Genomic DNA, 16,357 nt, shown 5'->3' with positions numbered 1-16,357 from the left:
TCGGTCTGATGTTTCCACTGCATCTAGTGCATATTTTAAGCAGGTATTGGCGATGCTCTTGCAGGGCCGGACTGGGAACCAGAACCAGCCCTGGCAAAGTGTGTTAAGAATACAAAACTATTGAGTGTTCTTAACTTCTTTATTCCGACCAACACGTTTGCTCCTAACATGGAGCGAAGCGGCAGTCAGCTCGGCGATCAGCTGGTAACTGTCATATGTGACAGTTATCAGCTGGTGACCTCACTGCTGAACGGTGTCCTCGCAGGGACACTGGGAAGCACGTCTAGTAAGGTGTCCTAGGAGGGACACAAGTATTATAAACACAACACATCCCCCTCCTTTGGGGGTGATGGGAACAGTAGAAACAGATAGAGAACATAAGGTTCCACTATCCACAAATGTAGTCCTTAAGTTTAGCTGGCGGTCCTAACAGTCTGCCGGTCCTGCTAATGTCCACCGGTCTCGCCCCGTCATGGGTTGGAACGACAGGTAGTCTGCGCCTTGCGCCTGCAGGTCTGGATGAAGGAACAGAACGGTCCGCTGGCTGGGTGTTTTCATGTGTACCTTAATCGCTCCCGTCCCCAGGGGTGGCAGGAAATTCAATGTCGGATTCGGTGTCAGAAAAATAAAGTCCTCCCTTACTCTATCGCCCTCCTTCCCTTTCTTATCTATCGCCCTCCCTCTATTTATCGCCCTGTTCTCTTCTCTTCTCTTCTCACGTGCTGATCTGCTGCTCTCTTCCACCCCGCCTCCTTCTCTAACTCCCTGTTCTCTTCTCACGTGCTGATCTGCTGCTCTCTTCCACCCCACCTCCTTCTTTAACTCCCTGTTCTTTTACTGTGCTGATCTGCTGTTCTTTCACCCCGCCTCCTTCTCTAACTCCCTGTTCTCTCACACACAACCACACCACACACAACCAAACCACACGCGCAACCAGACCCAACCACACACATGTTTATAAGCATTTTATCTTCTTTATTTCTCAACTCACTAATGCAAATGAAAACCTGTACAGCAGTGTCCTTACTGCAGTTTTCATAATTGTACCCAAGAAGTATCTACACCTACCAGAATGGCAACAACTGCTGCTTAGCCTACGAATTCCTTGACCACCCAACATTGGTTCTTGGATTATGCCTGCCATTATTATAAAACTGTTAACACATTTTTGGACACCATGTAACTTGCCTTGTCTGCATACTCTCTGCTAATTTTATGTTATCAATTTGCAGGATTATGGCGGTATGCAGAGACCTGGAATTGTTGTCGACTACCAGAAAAGTCTGGTATTTGGTGGGCCTGCTGGAAGGTGGATGAAAAGAAAGATGATGCAATCGCTTAATAAACCCATTGGAGGGGCGTTTGTCGGCAAAAAACCTAAATTGAGAAAACCTGGATCAAATGGCAATGCGGTCAAAGAAGGTATGTTTCTAGATAGACAGCTTCTGTTTTTTAGGTTTCGCCTGGCGATCCGCTGCATAGCAGTGTTCGCGCAGGCGAAAACTTTTGTTTAGCAGTATGGGTGCTTTGTCCCGCCTGCTCTTCCATTGGCTAGCTCCATAAATGGAGGCTAGCCATTGAAAGGGACATCTGTCTGTTATTGCCCTCCTATCTATCTATCGCCTTCCCTCCCTCTATCTCTCGCACTCCCTCCCTCTATCTCTCGCACTCCCTCCCTCTATCTCTCGCACTCCCTCAATCTATCTCTCGCACTCCCTCAATCTATCTCTCGCACTCCCTCAATCTATCTATCGCCCTCCCTCTATCTATCGCCCTCCCTCTATCTATCGCCCTCCCTCTATCTATCCCCCTCACTCTATTTATCGCCCTGTTCTCTTCTCTTCTCTTCTCACGTGCTGATCTGCTGCTCTCTTCCACCCCGCCTCCTTCTCCAACTCCCTGTTCTCTTCTCACGTGCTGATATGCTGCTCTCTTCCACCCCGCCTCCTTCTTTAACTCCCTGTTCTTTTACTGTGCTGATCTGCTGTTCTTTCACTCCGCCTCCTTCTCTAACTCCCTGTTCTCTCACACACAACCACACCACACACAACCAAACCACACGCGCAACCAGACCCAACCACACACATGTTTATAAGCATTTTATCTTCTTTATTTCTCAACTCACTAATGCAAATGAAAACCTGTACAGCAGTGTCCTTACTGCAGTTTTCATAATTGTACCCAAGAAGTATCTACACCTACCAGAATGGCAACAACTGCTGCTTAGCCTACGAATTCCTTGACCACCCAACATTGGTTCTTGGATTATGCCTGCCATTATTATAAAACTGTTAACACATTTTTGGACACCATGTAACTTGCCTTATCTGCATACTCTCTGCTAATTTTATGTTATCAATTTGCAGGATTATGGCGGTATGCAGAGACCTGGAATTGTTGTCGACTACCAGAAAAGTCTGGTATTTGGTGGGCCTGCTGGAAGGTGGATGAAAAGAAAGATGATGCAATCGCTTAATAAACCCATTGGAGGGGCGTTTGTCGGCAAAAAACCTAAATTGAGAACACCTGGATCAAATGGCAATGCGGTCAAAGAAGGTATGTTTCTAGATAGACAGCTTCTGTTTTTTAGGTTTCGCCTGGCGATCCGCTGCATAGCAGTGTTCGCGCAGGCGAAAACTTTTGTTTAGCAGTATGGGTGCTTTGTCCCGCCTGCTCTTCCATTGGCTAGCTCCATAAATGGAGGCTAGCCATTGAAAGGGACATCTGTCTGTTATTGCCCTCCTATCTATCTATCGCCTTCCCTCCCTCTATCTCTCGCACTCCCTCCCTCTATCTCTCGCACTCCCTCCCTCTATCTCTCGCACTCCCTCCCTCTATCTCTCGCACTCCCTCAATCTATCGCCCTCCCTCTATCTATCGCCCTCCCTCTATCTATCGCCCTCCCTCTATCTATCGCCCTCCCTCTATCTATCGCCCTCCCTCTATCTATCTATCGCCCTCCCTCTCTCTATCTATCGCCCTCCCTCTCTCTATCTATCGCCCTCCCTCTCTCTATCTATCGCCCTCCCTCCCTCTATCTATCGCCCTCCCTCCCTCTATCTATTGCACTCCCTCTATCTATCGCACTCCCTCTATCTATCGCACTCCCTCTATCTATCGCACTCCCTCTATCTATCGCACTCCCTCCCTCTATCTATCGCCTTCCCTCCCTCTATCTATCGCCCTCCCTCTATCTATCGCCCTCCCTCTATCTATCGCCCTTCCTCTATCTATCTATCGCCCTCCCTCTATCTATCGCCTTCCCTCCCTCTATCTATCGCCTTCCCTCCCTCTATCTCTCGCACTCCCTCCCTCTATCTCTCGCACTCCCTCCCTCTATCTCTCGCACTCCCTCCCTCTATCTCTCGCACTCCCTCCCTCTATCTCTCGCACTCCCTCCCTCAATCTCTCGCACTCCCTCCCTCAATCTCTCGCACTCACTCCCTCAATCTATCTATCGCACTCCCTCAATCTATCTATCACCCTCCCTCTATCTATCGCCTTCCCTCCCTCTATCTCTCGCACTCCCTCCCTCGCCCTCCCTCTATCTATCTATCGCCCTCCCTCCCTCTATCTATCGCCTTCCCTCCCTCTATCTATCGCCTTCCCTCCCTCTATCTCTCGCACTCCCTCCCTCTATCTCTCGCACTCCCTCCCTCTATCTCTCGCACTCCCTCCCTCTATCTCTCGCACTCCCTCCCTCTATCGCACTCCCTCCCTCTATCTCTCGCACTCCCTCCCTCAATCTCTCGCACTCCCTCCCTCAATCTCTCGCACTCCCTCCCTCAATCTATCTATCGCACTCCCTCAATCTATCTATCACCCTCCCTCTATCTATCGCCTTCCCTCCCTCTATCTCTCGCACTCCCTCCATCTCTCGCACTCCCTCCCTCTATCTCTCGCACTCCCTCCCTCAATCTCTCGCACTCCCTCCCTCAATCTCTCGCACTCACTCCCTCAATCTATCTATCGCACTCCCTCAATCTATCTATCACCCTCCCTCTATCTATCGCCTTCCCTCCCTCTATCTCTCGCACTCCCTCCCTCTATCTCTCGCACTCCCTCCCTCTATCTCTCGCACTCCCTCCCTCAATCTATCTATCGCACTCCCTCCCTCAATCTATCTATCGCACTCCCTCAATCAATCTATCGCACTCCCTCCCTCAATCTATCTATCGCACTCCCTCCCTCAATCTATCTATCGCCCTCCCTCTATCTATCTATCGCCCTCCCTCTATCTATCTATCGCCCTCCCTCTATCTATCTATCGCCCTCCCTCTATCTATCTATCGCCCTCCCTCTATCTATCTATCGCCCTCCCTCTATCTATCGCCATCTATCTATCTATCTATCTATCTATCTATCTATCTATCTATCTATCTATCTATCTATCTATCTATCTATCTATCTATCTATCTATCTATCTATCTATCTATCTATCTATCTATCTATCTATCGCCCTCTATCTATCTATCGCCCTCTATCTATCAATCTATCTATCTATCTATCTATCTATCTATCTATCTATCTATCTATCTATCTATCTATCTATCTATCTATCTATCTATCTATCGCCCTCTATCTATCTATCTATCGCCCTCTATCTATCTATCGCACTCTATCTATCGCCCTCCCTCCCTCTATCTCTCGCACTCCCTCCCTCTATTTCTCGCACTCCCTCCCTCTAACTCTCGCACTCCCTCCCTCTAACTCTCGCACTCCCTCCCTCTAACTCTCGCACTCCCTCTATCTCTCGCATTCCCCTCCTCTATCTATCGCCCTCCCTCCCTCTATCTATCGCCCTCCCTCCCTCTATCTATCGCCCTCCCTCTATCTATCGCCCTCCCTCTCTCTATCTATCACACTCCCTCTCTCTATCTGTCGCACTCCCTCTATCTATCGCACTCCCTCTATCTATCGCACTCCCTCTATCGCACTCCCTCTATCGCCCTCCTTCACTCTATCTATCTATCGCCCTCCCTCTGTATCTATATATCGCCCTCCCTCTCTATCTATCTATCTATCTATCGCCCTCCCTCTCTATCTATCACCCTCCCTCTATCTATCTATCTATCTGTCTATCTATTGCCCTCCCTTACTCTATTGCCCTCCCTTACTCTATTGCCCTCCCTTACTCTATTGCCCTCCCTTACTCTATTGCCCTCCCTTACTCTATTGCCCCTCCCTTACTCTATCGCCCCTCCCATACTCTATCGCCCCTCCCTTACTCTATCGCCCCTCCCTTACTCTATCGCCCCTCCCTTACTCTATTGCCCCTCCCTTACTCTATCGCCCCTCCCTTACTCTATCGCCCCTCCCTTACTCTATCGCCCCTCCCTTACTCTATCGCCCCTCCCTTACTCTATCGCCCCTCCCTTACTCTATCGCCCCTCCCTTACTCTCTATCGCCCCTCCCTTACTCTCTATCGCCCCTCCCTTACTCTCTATCGCCCTCCCTTACTCTCTATCGCCCTCCCTTACTCTCTATCGCCCTCCCTTCCTCTCTATCGCCCTCCCTTACTCTATCGCCCTCCTTCCCTTTCTTATCTATCGCCCTCATTCTATCGCCTTCCCTCCCTCTATCTATCGCCCTCCCTCTATTTATCGCCCTGTTCTCTTCTCTTCTCACGTGCTGATCTGCTGCTCTCTTCCACCCTGCCTCCTTCTCTAACTCCCTGTTCTCTTGTCTTCTCACGTGCTGAACTGCTGCTCTCTTCCACCCCGCCTCCTCCTCTAACTCCCTGTTGTCTTCTCTTCTCACGTGCTGATCTTCTGCTCTCCTCCACCCCACCTCCTTCTTTAACTCCCTGTTCTTTTACTGTGCTGATCTGCTGTTCTTTCACTCCGCCTCCTTCTCTAACTCCCTGTTCTCTCACACACAACCACACCACACACAACCAAACCACACGCGCTACCAGACCCAACCACACACATGTTTATAAGCATTTTATCTTCTTTATTTCTCAACTCACTAATGCAAATGAAAACCTGTACAGCAGTGTCCTTACTGCAGTTTTCATAATTGTAGCCAAGAAGTATCTACACCTACCAGAATGGCAACAACTGCTGCTTAGCCTACGAATTCCTTGACCACCCAACATTGGTTCTTGGATTATGCCTGCCATTATTATAAAACTGTTAACACATTTTTGCACACCATGTAACTTGCCTTATCTGCATACTCTCTGCTAATTTTATGTTATCAATTTGCAGGATTATGGCGGTATGCAGAGACCTGGAATTGTTGTTGACTACCAGAAAAGTCTGGTATTTGGTGGGCCTGCTGGAAGGTGGATGAAAAGAAAGATGATGCAATCGCTTAATAAACCCATTGGAGGGGCGTTTGTCGGCAAAAAACCTAAATTGAGAAAACCTGGATCAAATGGCAATGCGGTCAAAAAAAGGTATGTTTCTAGATAGACAGCTTCTGTTTTTTAGGTTTCGCCTGGCGATCTGCTGCGCAGCAGCGTTCGCGCAGGCGAAACCTTCTGTTTAGCAGTATGGGTGCTTTGTCCCGCCTGCTCTTCCATTGGCTAGCTCCATAAATGGAGGCTAGCCATTGGAAGGGACATCTGTCTGTTATTGCCCTCCTTCTATCTATCGCCCTCCTTCTATCTATCGCCCTCCTATCTATCTATCGCCCTCCCTCTATCTATCGCCCTCCCTCTATCTATCCATCGCCCTCCCTCTATCCATCGCCCTCCCTCTATCCATCGCCCTCCCTCTATCTATCTATCGCCTCTATCTATCTATCGCCCTCTATCTATCTATCGCCCTCCCTCCCTCTATCTATCGCCCTACCTCTATCTATCTCTAGAGATTGGCTCGTAAGGGAGAATGCGGTTCCAAGTCTAGCCGGTGCCGTTCAGCCGCCGCTGTGTGGCTGGCACCAGAGGGTAGGTCCGACGACAGGGTATGTGGGGTCCGGTTAAACAGTTTTCGTTTAGCTGGCACCGATGGGTGAGGCGCACAGCCTGGGATGATGACGGGCTGGGTAGACCGGGTGTGTGCGCTGCTACCAGAGGGCGACGTTCGAAGATTATGTCGCTGGCGGGCAGAGATGGGGTCTGATGGCCAGGGTGCAGCTGGCATACGTCTGTGGCTTTCACTCGATTATTGTGCACCCCCTGCCTGCCATGCTCTTCTGCGCTCTTCTCCCTGGCAGGCTACGGCAGCCAGGGCAATGCCTCATTGTCTTTTGGGAGTGGTTGGCAGGTTGGCGCTCTCTTGTAAACGCCAGGCACGCCGCCCAGCGGCTGCTCTCTGAACTGCCTCCTGTTGAGTTCAGACGGAACCAGCCATTCCCTTTTCTGCCTGAACCTGGTGCCCAGAGCAGGCGCCCGTGGCCCGCCCGCATCCATCCCCCCGAGGCCTGGGCCGAGGCTGCGCCGGTGGAGCCGCATTCCAGAGGATCCAGACCCGGCCGGGCCGGCTCCGAGCTCGGATTCCTTCAGAATGCAACTTCCGGTTGGGCGAAGTTTGTTGTGATGGAGCGCAGCAGCCAGGTGTTGTAATTACTCAGTGAGTGTTTGTCTGTCGGAGGCGTCCTGAGCCGGGATATGGCGGACGGAGAGCTCACCCCCTCGCTGCCACCCCTTCGGCTCACGAACAGGTGGGCGCTGGATTATTTTGTAATACTGGGCGGGTGAGATGCGGAGTCGGTGCTGGATGAGAGCGAGGTTTAGACGAATGAGTGGCTGGGATGAACCTGAATCTCTCACCCTGCACTGGACCTCCACACCCGTCACTCACACTGGATAACGGCACCCATCACTCACACTGGACCCGAGCACCCCTCATTCACCCCCGCACACGTTATGCACCCCCGCACACGTTATGCACCCCCGCGCATGTTATTCACCCCCACACTGGTCCTCGGCACCAGTCATTCACCCCTACACTGGACATTGCCATCACCACAGGACCTCTGCAGGAATCACTCACAACTACACCGTGTCTGCCTCCCGCCACTAAACACTGGATCTGAACACCCCCACTCACCCCTGGATCTGAGCACCTGCTACTCACCCCTGGACCAGAGCACCCGCCACTCACCCCTGGACCAGAACACCCACCACTTACCCCTGGACCAGAGCACCCGCCACTCACCCCCTGGACCAGAGCACCTGCCTCTCACCCCTGGACCAGAGTACCCCTACTCACCCCTAGATCTGAGCACCCGCCACTCACCCCTGGACCAGAGCACCTGCCTCTCACCCCTGGACCAGAGTACCCCTACTCACCCCTAGATCTGAGCACCCGCTACTCACCCCTGGACCAGAGCACCCGCCACTCACCCCTAAACCAGAGCAACTGCCTCTCACCCCTGGACCAGAGTACCCCTACTCACCCCTAGATCTGAGCACCCGCTACTCACCCCTGGACCAGAGCACCCGCCACTCACCCCTGGATCTGAGCATACGCCACTCATCCATGGACCAGAGCACCCCCCAGTTGAAAATTACCTTGGGTGAATCTGAAGGAGCTACATTTTAAGGTGTATTTCAGAGTGCACAGTCTGTTACGATGAGACCCAGGGGCTCATTATGTCTGTGGTGCATTGAACCTAGGGGGCAAGTCAGAAGTGCTCACTATATCCTCGTTGGCTATTATTACTAAACCTTAGGCTTGCATTAGAGTCTAATGGGCCTCTTTCACTTGGACGCGACGTGTTGCTTGTATCTGATTTAGGATATTACATAAAATGTGACAATCGTGGCAGATCTGGTATTAACATTGTTAAATATTTCAGGAGTTACTGGAGATTAAATTGTGGAAACATGATTTCTGGTATTTATGATGCAACTCTTCCCCCCAGCAGCAAAGGGAAACTGGAAACCGTCTCGTAAATTAGGTATATATGCGCATTTGCTGTCCTACCTCCAGGCTATTTCAAGCAATAATTGTTTAATAAATAGTTGAAATATTGATTTGTGACAGGAGGAACACGCTGTAGAAAATGTGACTCTAGTATGTAAGGCATTATGTATTGCGATAGGAATGGGGAGCTCACAGAAGTCCGCACATACTTCTTATCCTTTGAATACACACACACACCCACTAAGCAATCTGTATCCTGTGCTCTACTCATTCCCAACACGCCAGATTTCTACTCACCTTTCACCCTCAGCTCTTACCCCTTTGCCCTCAGCTCTTACCCCTTTGCCCTCAGCTCTTACACCTGTGCCCTCAGCTCTTACACCTGTGCCCTCAGCTCTTACACCTGTGCCCTCAGCTCTGACCCTGCCCTGTGCCACACATTGAATTGGAGATCTCTGCCTCGTTCACAGTTGCTAGATGGACCATATCAGTAATATTCATTGGCAGTCTGGGATGGGACAAAAACCTGACTGGAGGTGGTAGGGTTTTTTGGGGAACTTGGACGATCACATTGTCACTGTTAATGTGTACTCTCCAGCCTGGCACGCTGCTGCAGCCGGTGACTGCTCCTCTGAACTCTTCTCTCCTTCCCAGAGCTTAACACCAAGAAGCTTGGCTTTGACAAGTTCTTGCCCATGCTGCAGACAATTGCGAAGAACAAGGACCAGGGTACCTACGATGACTTTGTGGAGGGGCTGAGGGTCTTCGACAAAGAAGCCAATGGCTCTGTGATGGGCGCTGAGCTGCGACATGTACTAGTCACTCTGGGTAAGAGGCCATTTTGGCACAGTACTATTTTCAAGGCAGAGAGTAATTGACTGCTGAACTCCCCAGCCCCCCTGCAGTATTCAGGGCCCCCCTTTCTGATTCCGAGCTTAGATTTCTACCCGCGTCTGAATATTACAGTTAATGTGCCCTGTTTCAGCCTTACAAAGTGTCCTATCAATCTCATTTAACTGTACATTCTTTTGGGGCGAGGGAGGACGGGGACATGGTTGGGTTACAAGTGGTTTTTGGATTGCCCATTCTACAGGCTAGAGCTTTGACTGACTAATAGTTAGTCTTGGTGAGCCATGTCCTGGAAATTGGTGGCGCCCTTGTCTTGTGGGTAGCGGCCTCTTCAGAACATCTGCTCTGTCTGGTTTTACCCTGGTGGCTGGCTAGTCTCACCAGCCAGTGCTGCTTCTGTGGCGGAAGTGTATTTGGTGGGTAAGTGCTGGGTCTGAAGCTGTGCGTGCTGCTGCATTCTTGGCAGTTAATCTGGAAGGTGTTTGATCGAAGCCTGTGTGCATTTTTGTCCTTTCCTTTGTGCAGGTGAGAAGATCTGTCTGTGTGTGTGGCTCTGTCTGTGTGTGTGGCTCTGTCTGTGTGTGTGGCTCTGTCTGTGTGTGTGGCTCTGTCTGTGTGTGTGGCTCTGTCTCTGTGTGTGTGGCGCTCTGTCTGTGTGTGTGTGGCGCTCTGTCTGTCTGTGTGTGTGTGGCGCTCTGTCTGTCTGTGTGTGGCTCTCTGTCTGTGTGTGGCGCATAGCGCTCTGTGTGTAGCGCTCTGTGTGGATAGCTTCTTTTGTCGGCTCTGTGTGTGGGTGGCTCTGTCTGTGTGAGAGTGGCTCTATATGAATGTCAGTGCAACCCATCACGTCATTAACAATTACAGACCTTCACATCGCCAACACCTTGGCATTGGTTTGATAGTTGAAATAATTGGGCAGTGTGGTGGTTATAATATTAATTATGGGTTTCTCAAATAAAGGCTTTGTCAATGTGAAGGGCATGTCTTTGAAATTGGATGGCCTCTTCTCCCTATTTCATTTTTTTCCAAATCCTTGGGCTCTCTCATTGACCAATCTGTGTCCTTCAAAGGGCATGTCCTGAAAAGAGCACAGACATCGGAGTCCCAGCTTACATTAAAGCACATTATCTGCTCGCCTGGTCTCTTGGCTGTGCTCTTTTCCCCTTGGGGGTTTCAGGTCACGGCCTGCTTGGTGGGGTTTGATTGCTTGCTTGTGGAGGGAGCGAGATTGCGGGTCATTCCCTAATAAGAGTCCCTGGTGTTTTTTAAACGCTTATCTGGCACACCCTGGTGCCAGAGTAGTTTCTACAGGGTTTCTGTCCACATTGAATGCCTTCTCTTCTAGGTTCCAACCAAGTTATTGTAGTTGAACTAGCAGTATGTGTATAAATTAACGTTTATTTATCTAAAAAAAATTCCAGGCTTACAAGGAACAAATAAAAAGGGAGAGCGTACTCACTGCTACAAGTATCCTAAACAACCCAACAGTCAAGTCCCGGTACGAACAGTATGCAACGGTAAGATTTTTAGGAGCCATATCTGAAGACATTGAACCTATTGACTCAAGTTGAATAATTGCTTGGCCAGTTAAATCGGCAGTCCAACTTTTTCTATGAGAGTTACCACAATGGTGAGTGACCATGCCTTCCAGAATTATTGTTCTGACTACTCAGATGTCTGTCACAATTAAAGTTTTACAACCCACTGAAAATGCCAAAGGTTCCAGGGACGTTAGTTTCATTTTTACCCACACAACCATAGAAAAGTCAGCACTTAAAATTTTAATAGGTTTTTAAAAAAAAGCAATTGCCCATGAGGGGGTCCCTCCATGTGTCCTATAGGTTCAGGATACCTGTATCCTGACTCGTGTTTTCACACTGTCAAACCCCCAATCTTCCAGGGTATTGGTGAGCTGCCAGTAGATTCAGAGCTATCCGTTGGAGATGTCTGCTTTAAATATAAATGTAATCCAGCAAATTCTTTATTGGTATTTCTAGTAAGTATATTTCTGTTGCAGTCTTGTATTCAACCAGAAATATGGCCATTCTGCAGTTCTACTTAAAAGCGAATTTCACACCACACATGGGTAACCCTTCAGCCACAGGCATAAAAGCATCAACAGCTTACCTTCTCTTTCAATAAAACTTCTCAATCTGCCAAATCTACCTTCTCTTTAGGAATGCTGGAAATCTCACTGGATGGAAAGCAATTTCCTCCAGCTGAACGCTGCAAACACTGAGGTTCTGCTCTTTGGAGATGCCCCCTCCTCTGGTCACCTTCCTGGTGGCCCCCAGAACTAGGCACACCCCCGACCCCGGCAACCACAGTCAAAAACCTCTGTGTTCACCTTCAACAGTCCCTAAACATGAAGAAACACGTTACTCACACAGTCTGATCCTGCTTCCACACCCATGGCTTACTAAGGAAAGCTTTTACTTATGTCCCGACACAACAAGGAAAACCCTAACACAGGCCCTGATACCAAGCAAGCTGGACTATTGCAACGCCCTATTGATCGCAGCAAATGAGTCCTCCTTAAACCAATTGCAAATGATGCCAAACACAGCCGCCTGCACGGTTCTGAATGCTCCCCCCAGATCAGCTTCCTCTCCCCTCCCTCATCAGCTACACTGGCTGCCCATACGACAGCGCGTGAAATTCTAGATCTGCTGTCTCACACACAAAGCTATCTGGGGCAATGGCCCTCCCGATGTAGTAGAGAAACTTCGCCGCTATTACCCGGCTCGGACTCTGCACGCCAGCTCCCAATCGCTCCTCAAAAGCCCCAACATAAAAAAGGCTAGACCCGGAGGCAAGTCCTTCTCGCACCCTTCATCTGGAATCAACTACAGCTGGCCCTAAGACAGTGTCTGGACCATCTTAAATTCGGAAGACTCCTGAAAACTGCCCTGACAGAGTGAGGGAGTGAGAGTGGGAAAGGGAGACAGTGAGGTAGTGAGAGGGAAAGGGAGGGAAAGGAGGGAAAAGGTGTGACAGAGTGAGGGAGTGACAGGGGGAAAGGGAGACAGTGAGAGGGAAAGGAAGGGAGGGAAAGTGAGTGAGGGAAAGGGAGACAGAGTGAGGGAGTGAGAGAGGGAAAGGGAGACAGAGTGAGGGAGTGAGAGGGAAAGGGGGGAGGGAGTGAGAGAGGGAAAGGGAGACAGGGGGAGGAAGACAGAGGGAGGGGAACAGAGTATGGGAGAGGTAGGGAGAGTGAGGGAGGGAGACAAAGAGAGAGCAAGAGATGTGTGTATCCGGGGTCTGGTGGCTCAGTGGACGAAGGTGTCCGCTGCAGGGACCAGTGATCAACCTCATGGTCAGTTGTTTTTTTTGTTGCTCTAGCCCTGCCACCTCCCCCACTGACCCCGCCCCCACTGGTGCGGCCCTCGGACACAAACCACAGTGTAAATTTGGCCCCTGAGAGAACGTTTGTGAGTACCCATGACCTATGCTGTGCTTCCAAGCGCTGAGATACCCCCCTGGGGGTGATTCAAGAGCTATACAAATTAAATAAAATCATTAATTAAATCAAACAGGTACACATGCTGCAAACTGATAAGTTAATTACCATCAACAATTAGCTTGCAGCCTGTAATGCTGTGGATGCACTTCCACCCTTCCTGCCTCCAGGGCTCACACTGCATATTGAATGTTCAGATCTGTTTACTCCTAACTCAGCTTTGCAAATAACACTTCTTCCGTACTGAGTTTCACCCAAAAAATTGTAGTTTTGCAGGAAATTAATTTCTTGGAAATGTGATGCCCACCCTCAATATTCCAGTCATCGCCCCCTCTGTACAAGGACTCCTCGGAGCTCATGGGCGTTCATAGACCTGGCATGGATTTTTCCATCCTATGGCCTGTCTGGACATACTCTAAAATTTAGAAGTCCTGCATATGTTCTCCCCGTTGTAAGATGCCTTTTCTAATAATACATTCTTTCTGCTTTTTTGTGATCTGAAATCTGAGTTCTTTACTTGCACTGTACACAAGACTTTTGCTGTTACTTTTGTAATAGTTAGTGTGCATTTGTTCTGCAAAATTTTGCTAAAGATGGTTTAAAACTTGTGTTTACTTTTAGGGTGAGAATCCCTTTGAAATCGTTGAACAAACAGGAGAATCGGTAGTTGAGGAAACAACTGATGAAGACAATGAGCAAAACGAAAAGGAGGACATTGATGGTGAAAACGATGAAAATGAGGAGCAGATAATGTGGAGGCAGAAAGTGCAGATGCGGATGATGCTGCTGACCCAAATGATTACTCTGGGGACTTAACCACCACTGATGAAAACTAGTTGAGAAACTGCCCTGAAAGACCAGACACTTTAGCACACTGCATTGGTGGACTTAAAGAACAATTTTCCGCAAAGTTGAGCAGTTCTTTCACCCTGCATGCATTCCACTTCTGTTTTAATTGCCTATGGGCAAACCGGTTTTATGTTTTGTTTTTTTAGTATATTACGCACAGCAAATGCTTCAGTATTCTTCCAGTGTAAATTGATTTGTTCATGGTTACGTTTTGAGTAATTTTGAGCAGTTGGAGTTCTAAACATTCCAATGTGAATTTTTCCAGTTTTTAGCGCCCAATGTAGTGTTGTATATAATTCAAGCTGTTGTAGCAAAGAAACCCTGATTATGTCCTGCAGTAATAAAGGCTTACAACAAGATTATACACTTATTTTGCACCTCTCCTATATGGTACTGTCTACCTCAAAGAACGGGTACACTCAAGGTGGTGTTTTATGCCCGGAGGTAGCGCCCCAGGGGGGAGCACTCGCCTGTTTAATGCTGATCAAAGGCTCTTTGCTGAGGTGTGAGATTGGAGAGGGTGCCGAGGGTATTCTGGGTGACGAGGTGTCACTGTAAGGCCTGGTAGCCTCTAGATAATCAGCAGAGGTGGGAATGGCAAGAAACATCCGCTCTGCCTATGGGGGCCTTGTGACACCAGCTGGGTGATTCACCCACCGAGGTGTTCCTTTCTTGCTTTAAAGCGTTCGATTTGTCTTGTGTTTTTTCTGCACTTTTATTTAGCGCGAACTCTATCGGAAGGTATTACAGCGCTTTAAATGAACACTACTTACATCACACAAGGTCACTTTTTAAACAAGAAAAACAAGCATTTTCGGAAATTATGTAGAATATTCCATTTGTGGAGTGCTGCAGTCGGGGCCGGAGCTGAATTTTAATCAGGGGGGGACTGCAGTGATGGACTGCAGTGTGTCTGCTGTTATACCAATGGCATAAATCACGCCGAGCCAGACTCTGCACCCACAGGCACCAGCTCCCGACTGTCAGGGTGGTCCGGAAGCAGCAGGAAAGGTCAGAGGTGCCAGGGAGAGGGGGCTGGACACACAGGAACGGAGGAACCAAGGAAGCAAGAAAGAGCGGGGAAGACGAGGGAGGAAAGGAGAGGAGGAAGAAAATAATATGATAAGGAAGAAGGAAGAGGGGCGAAGACAGGGATAAACGAAGGAGGGGGTTATGAGGGAGGAGAACAGAAGTGGATTGACAGAATAAAGACTACGGAAGTAAAGCGCGAAAACGAAGGAAGCAGTAGAGGCGGGCATGCAGGGTGGAAGGAGTAGAGGGGAAAGATCAACAGGATAGAACGAAGAGAATGGAAGGAATAAAGACTGGAAGCTGCACATTGGGGACAGAAGAAATAATGAGCAGAAGTAGAGACGGAGAAAGAGACTGAAGAGGATGGGGCAATGTTGGAAAGAACGAGGAATGAGGTAAGAAAGAGAAAACCGGAGCGAGAACAAGGAAGGTGGAATGAAGAAGAGGAAATCAAATAAGGAAGGCAGTAATAAAGAAGATATGAGAATACAGGTGATGAAGTTGTAGAAAATATGGAGGAAGGGGAAGAAAGGAGAAAGTACACCAAAGCATGTAAGAAAATAAGAGATGCATCGAAGATGAAGAATGGGAGACAGGGAGATTGACAGAGGAATACATGAAGGAGGAGACTGAGAGAAGGAGATAGAAATGGGAGGAAAGTGAACAAGTCGGTGTAAAGTGGTAGGTGGAATGAAGCATGGGCCGCAAAGAACACCAAAAAAAAAGCGAGAAAAACTAGCTCTGGCATTGCGCGGAGTGGGGCGGGGGAGCGGCTTCCTTTCAAGTCTGATGCCGAGGCATGGTGTGGGATGTGGCTGGCGATGCGCACGCGCCTGGCTCACATGAACTGAATTGAATCCGCAGTTTGGGGAGACTTCTCGGAAGCCTTACTATAATCTCGCCGAACAATGCTTACGCATTGGTTTAGCGAGACCTAACAATTAATGTGTTCGTCTGTAACACAACTGGTGCTCATGTAAAGCGCTCTGATGCCTTCAGGTCTAGTTCACGCCCCCCCCACCCACAAATGTATAAACTTCACACAGGATGACTTCCTTCAGGATGTCCTGCACTGCTGCAAGCTCCTCAGTCCAGGGCGGCACCTCTGAAACTCAATTCTTGCAAGAAGAATTGACAACCACCTCAAATTGTGAAAGCCTTCAAACCTGGCTGTTTATAGTTCCTTGAAGCTGTGAGACAGCATGCTGCTGAAGCACAGGGGGCACGGGTTTTCAGTCACAGAGGTGTAGTTTGGTCAGTAAGATTGGGGGTGTGAGCTTCAGATTTCCCAACAATTGCGCTGGCATTTAATGTTATAATACATTATACAACAAGCAGGGTGCATGA

General features: G+C 49.1%; 1 protein-coding gene across 3 annotated transcripts; it reads left to right on the top strand.

Moving 5' to 3' along the window:
• Positions 1-1,235: 1,235 nt before the first annotated feature.
• Positions 1,236-13,814, top strand: LOC147659456 (myosin light polypeptide 6-like). Of its 3 annotated transcripts, none has more exons than XM_086951741.1 (4): positions 1,236-1,422; positions 9,475-9,648; positions 11,091-11,186; positions 13,751-13,814. In XM_086951741.1, exons 1-4 carry the CDS (start codon positions 1,245-1,247, stop codon positions 13,753-13,755), a joined length of 453 nt encoding a protein of 150 aa, XP_086807867.1. In that variant the 5' UTR covers positions 1,236-1,244; the 3' UTR covers positions 13,756-13,814. The 3 variants fall into 3 exon arrangements, with proteins under 3 accessions (XP_086807867.1, XP_086807868.1, XP_086807869.1); XM_086951743.1 differs by lacking the exon at positions 1,236-1,422 and adding an exon at positions 5,876-6,404; XM_086951742.1 differs by lacking the exon at positions 11,091-11,186.
• Positions 13,815-16,357: the final 2,543 nt, after the last annotated feature.

Source organism: Lissotriton vulgaris, unplaced genomic scaffold (genome assembly GCF_964263255.1).
Source record: "Lissotriton vulgaris unplaced genomic scaffold, aLisVul1.2 SCAFFOLD_6502, whole genome shotgun sequence".
Classification (NCBI taxonomy): Eukaryota; Metazoa; Chordata; class Amphibia; order Caudata; family Salamandridae; genus Lissotriton; species Lissotriton vulgaris.
Note: the sequence above shows the minus strand (reverse complement) of the source record. Positions and strands in the feature narration are given on the sequence as shown.

Bases quoted from the DNA above. Each gene is read 5' to 3' on its own strand.
- LOC147659456 (XM_086951741.1), top strand. From the start codon at position 1,245: ATGCAGAGACCTGGAATTGTTGTCGACTACCAGAAAAGTCTGGTATTT. The intron at 1,423-9,474 runs GTATGTTTCTAG...TCTCCTTCCCAG, and splicing joins TGGCAATGCGGTCAAAGAAG to AGCTTAACACCAAGAAGCTT. The intron at 9,649-11,090 runs GTAAGAGGCCAT...AAAAAATTCCAG, and splicing joins ACATGTACTAGTCACTCTGG to GCTTACAAGGAACAAATAAA.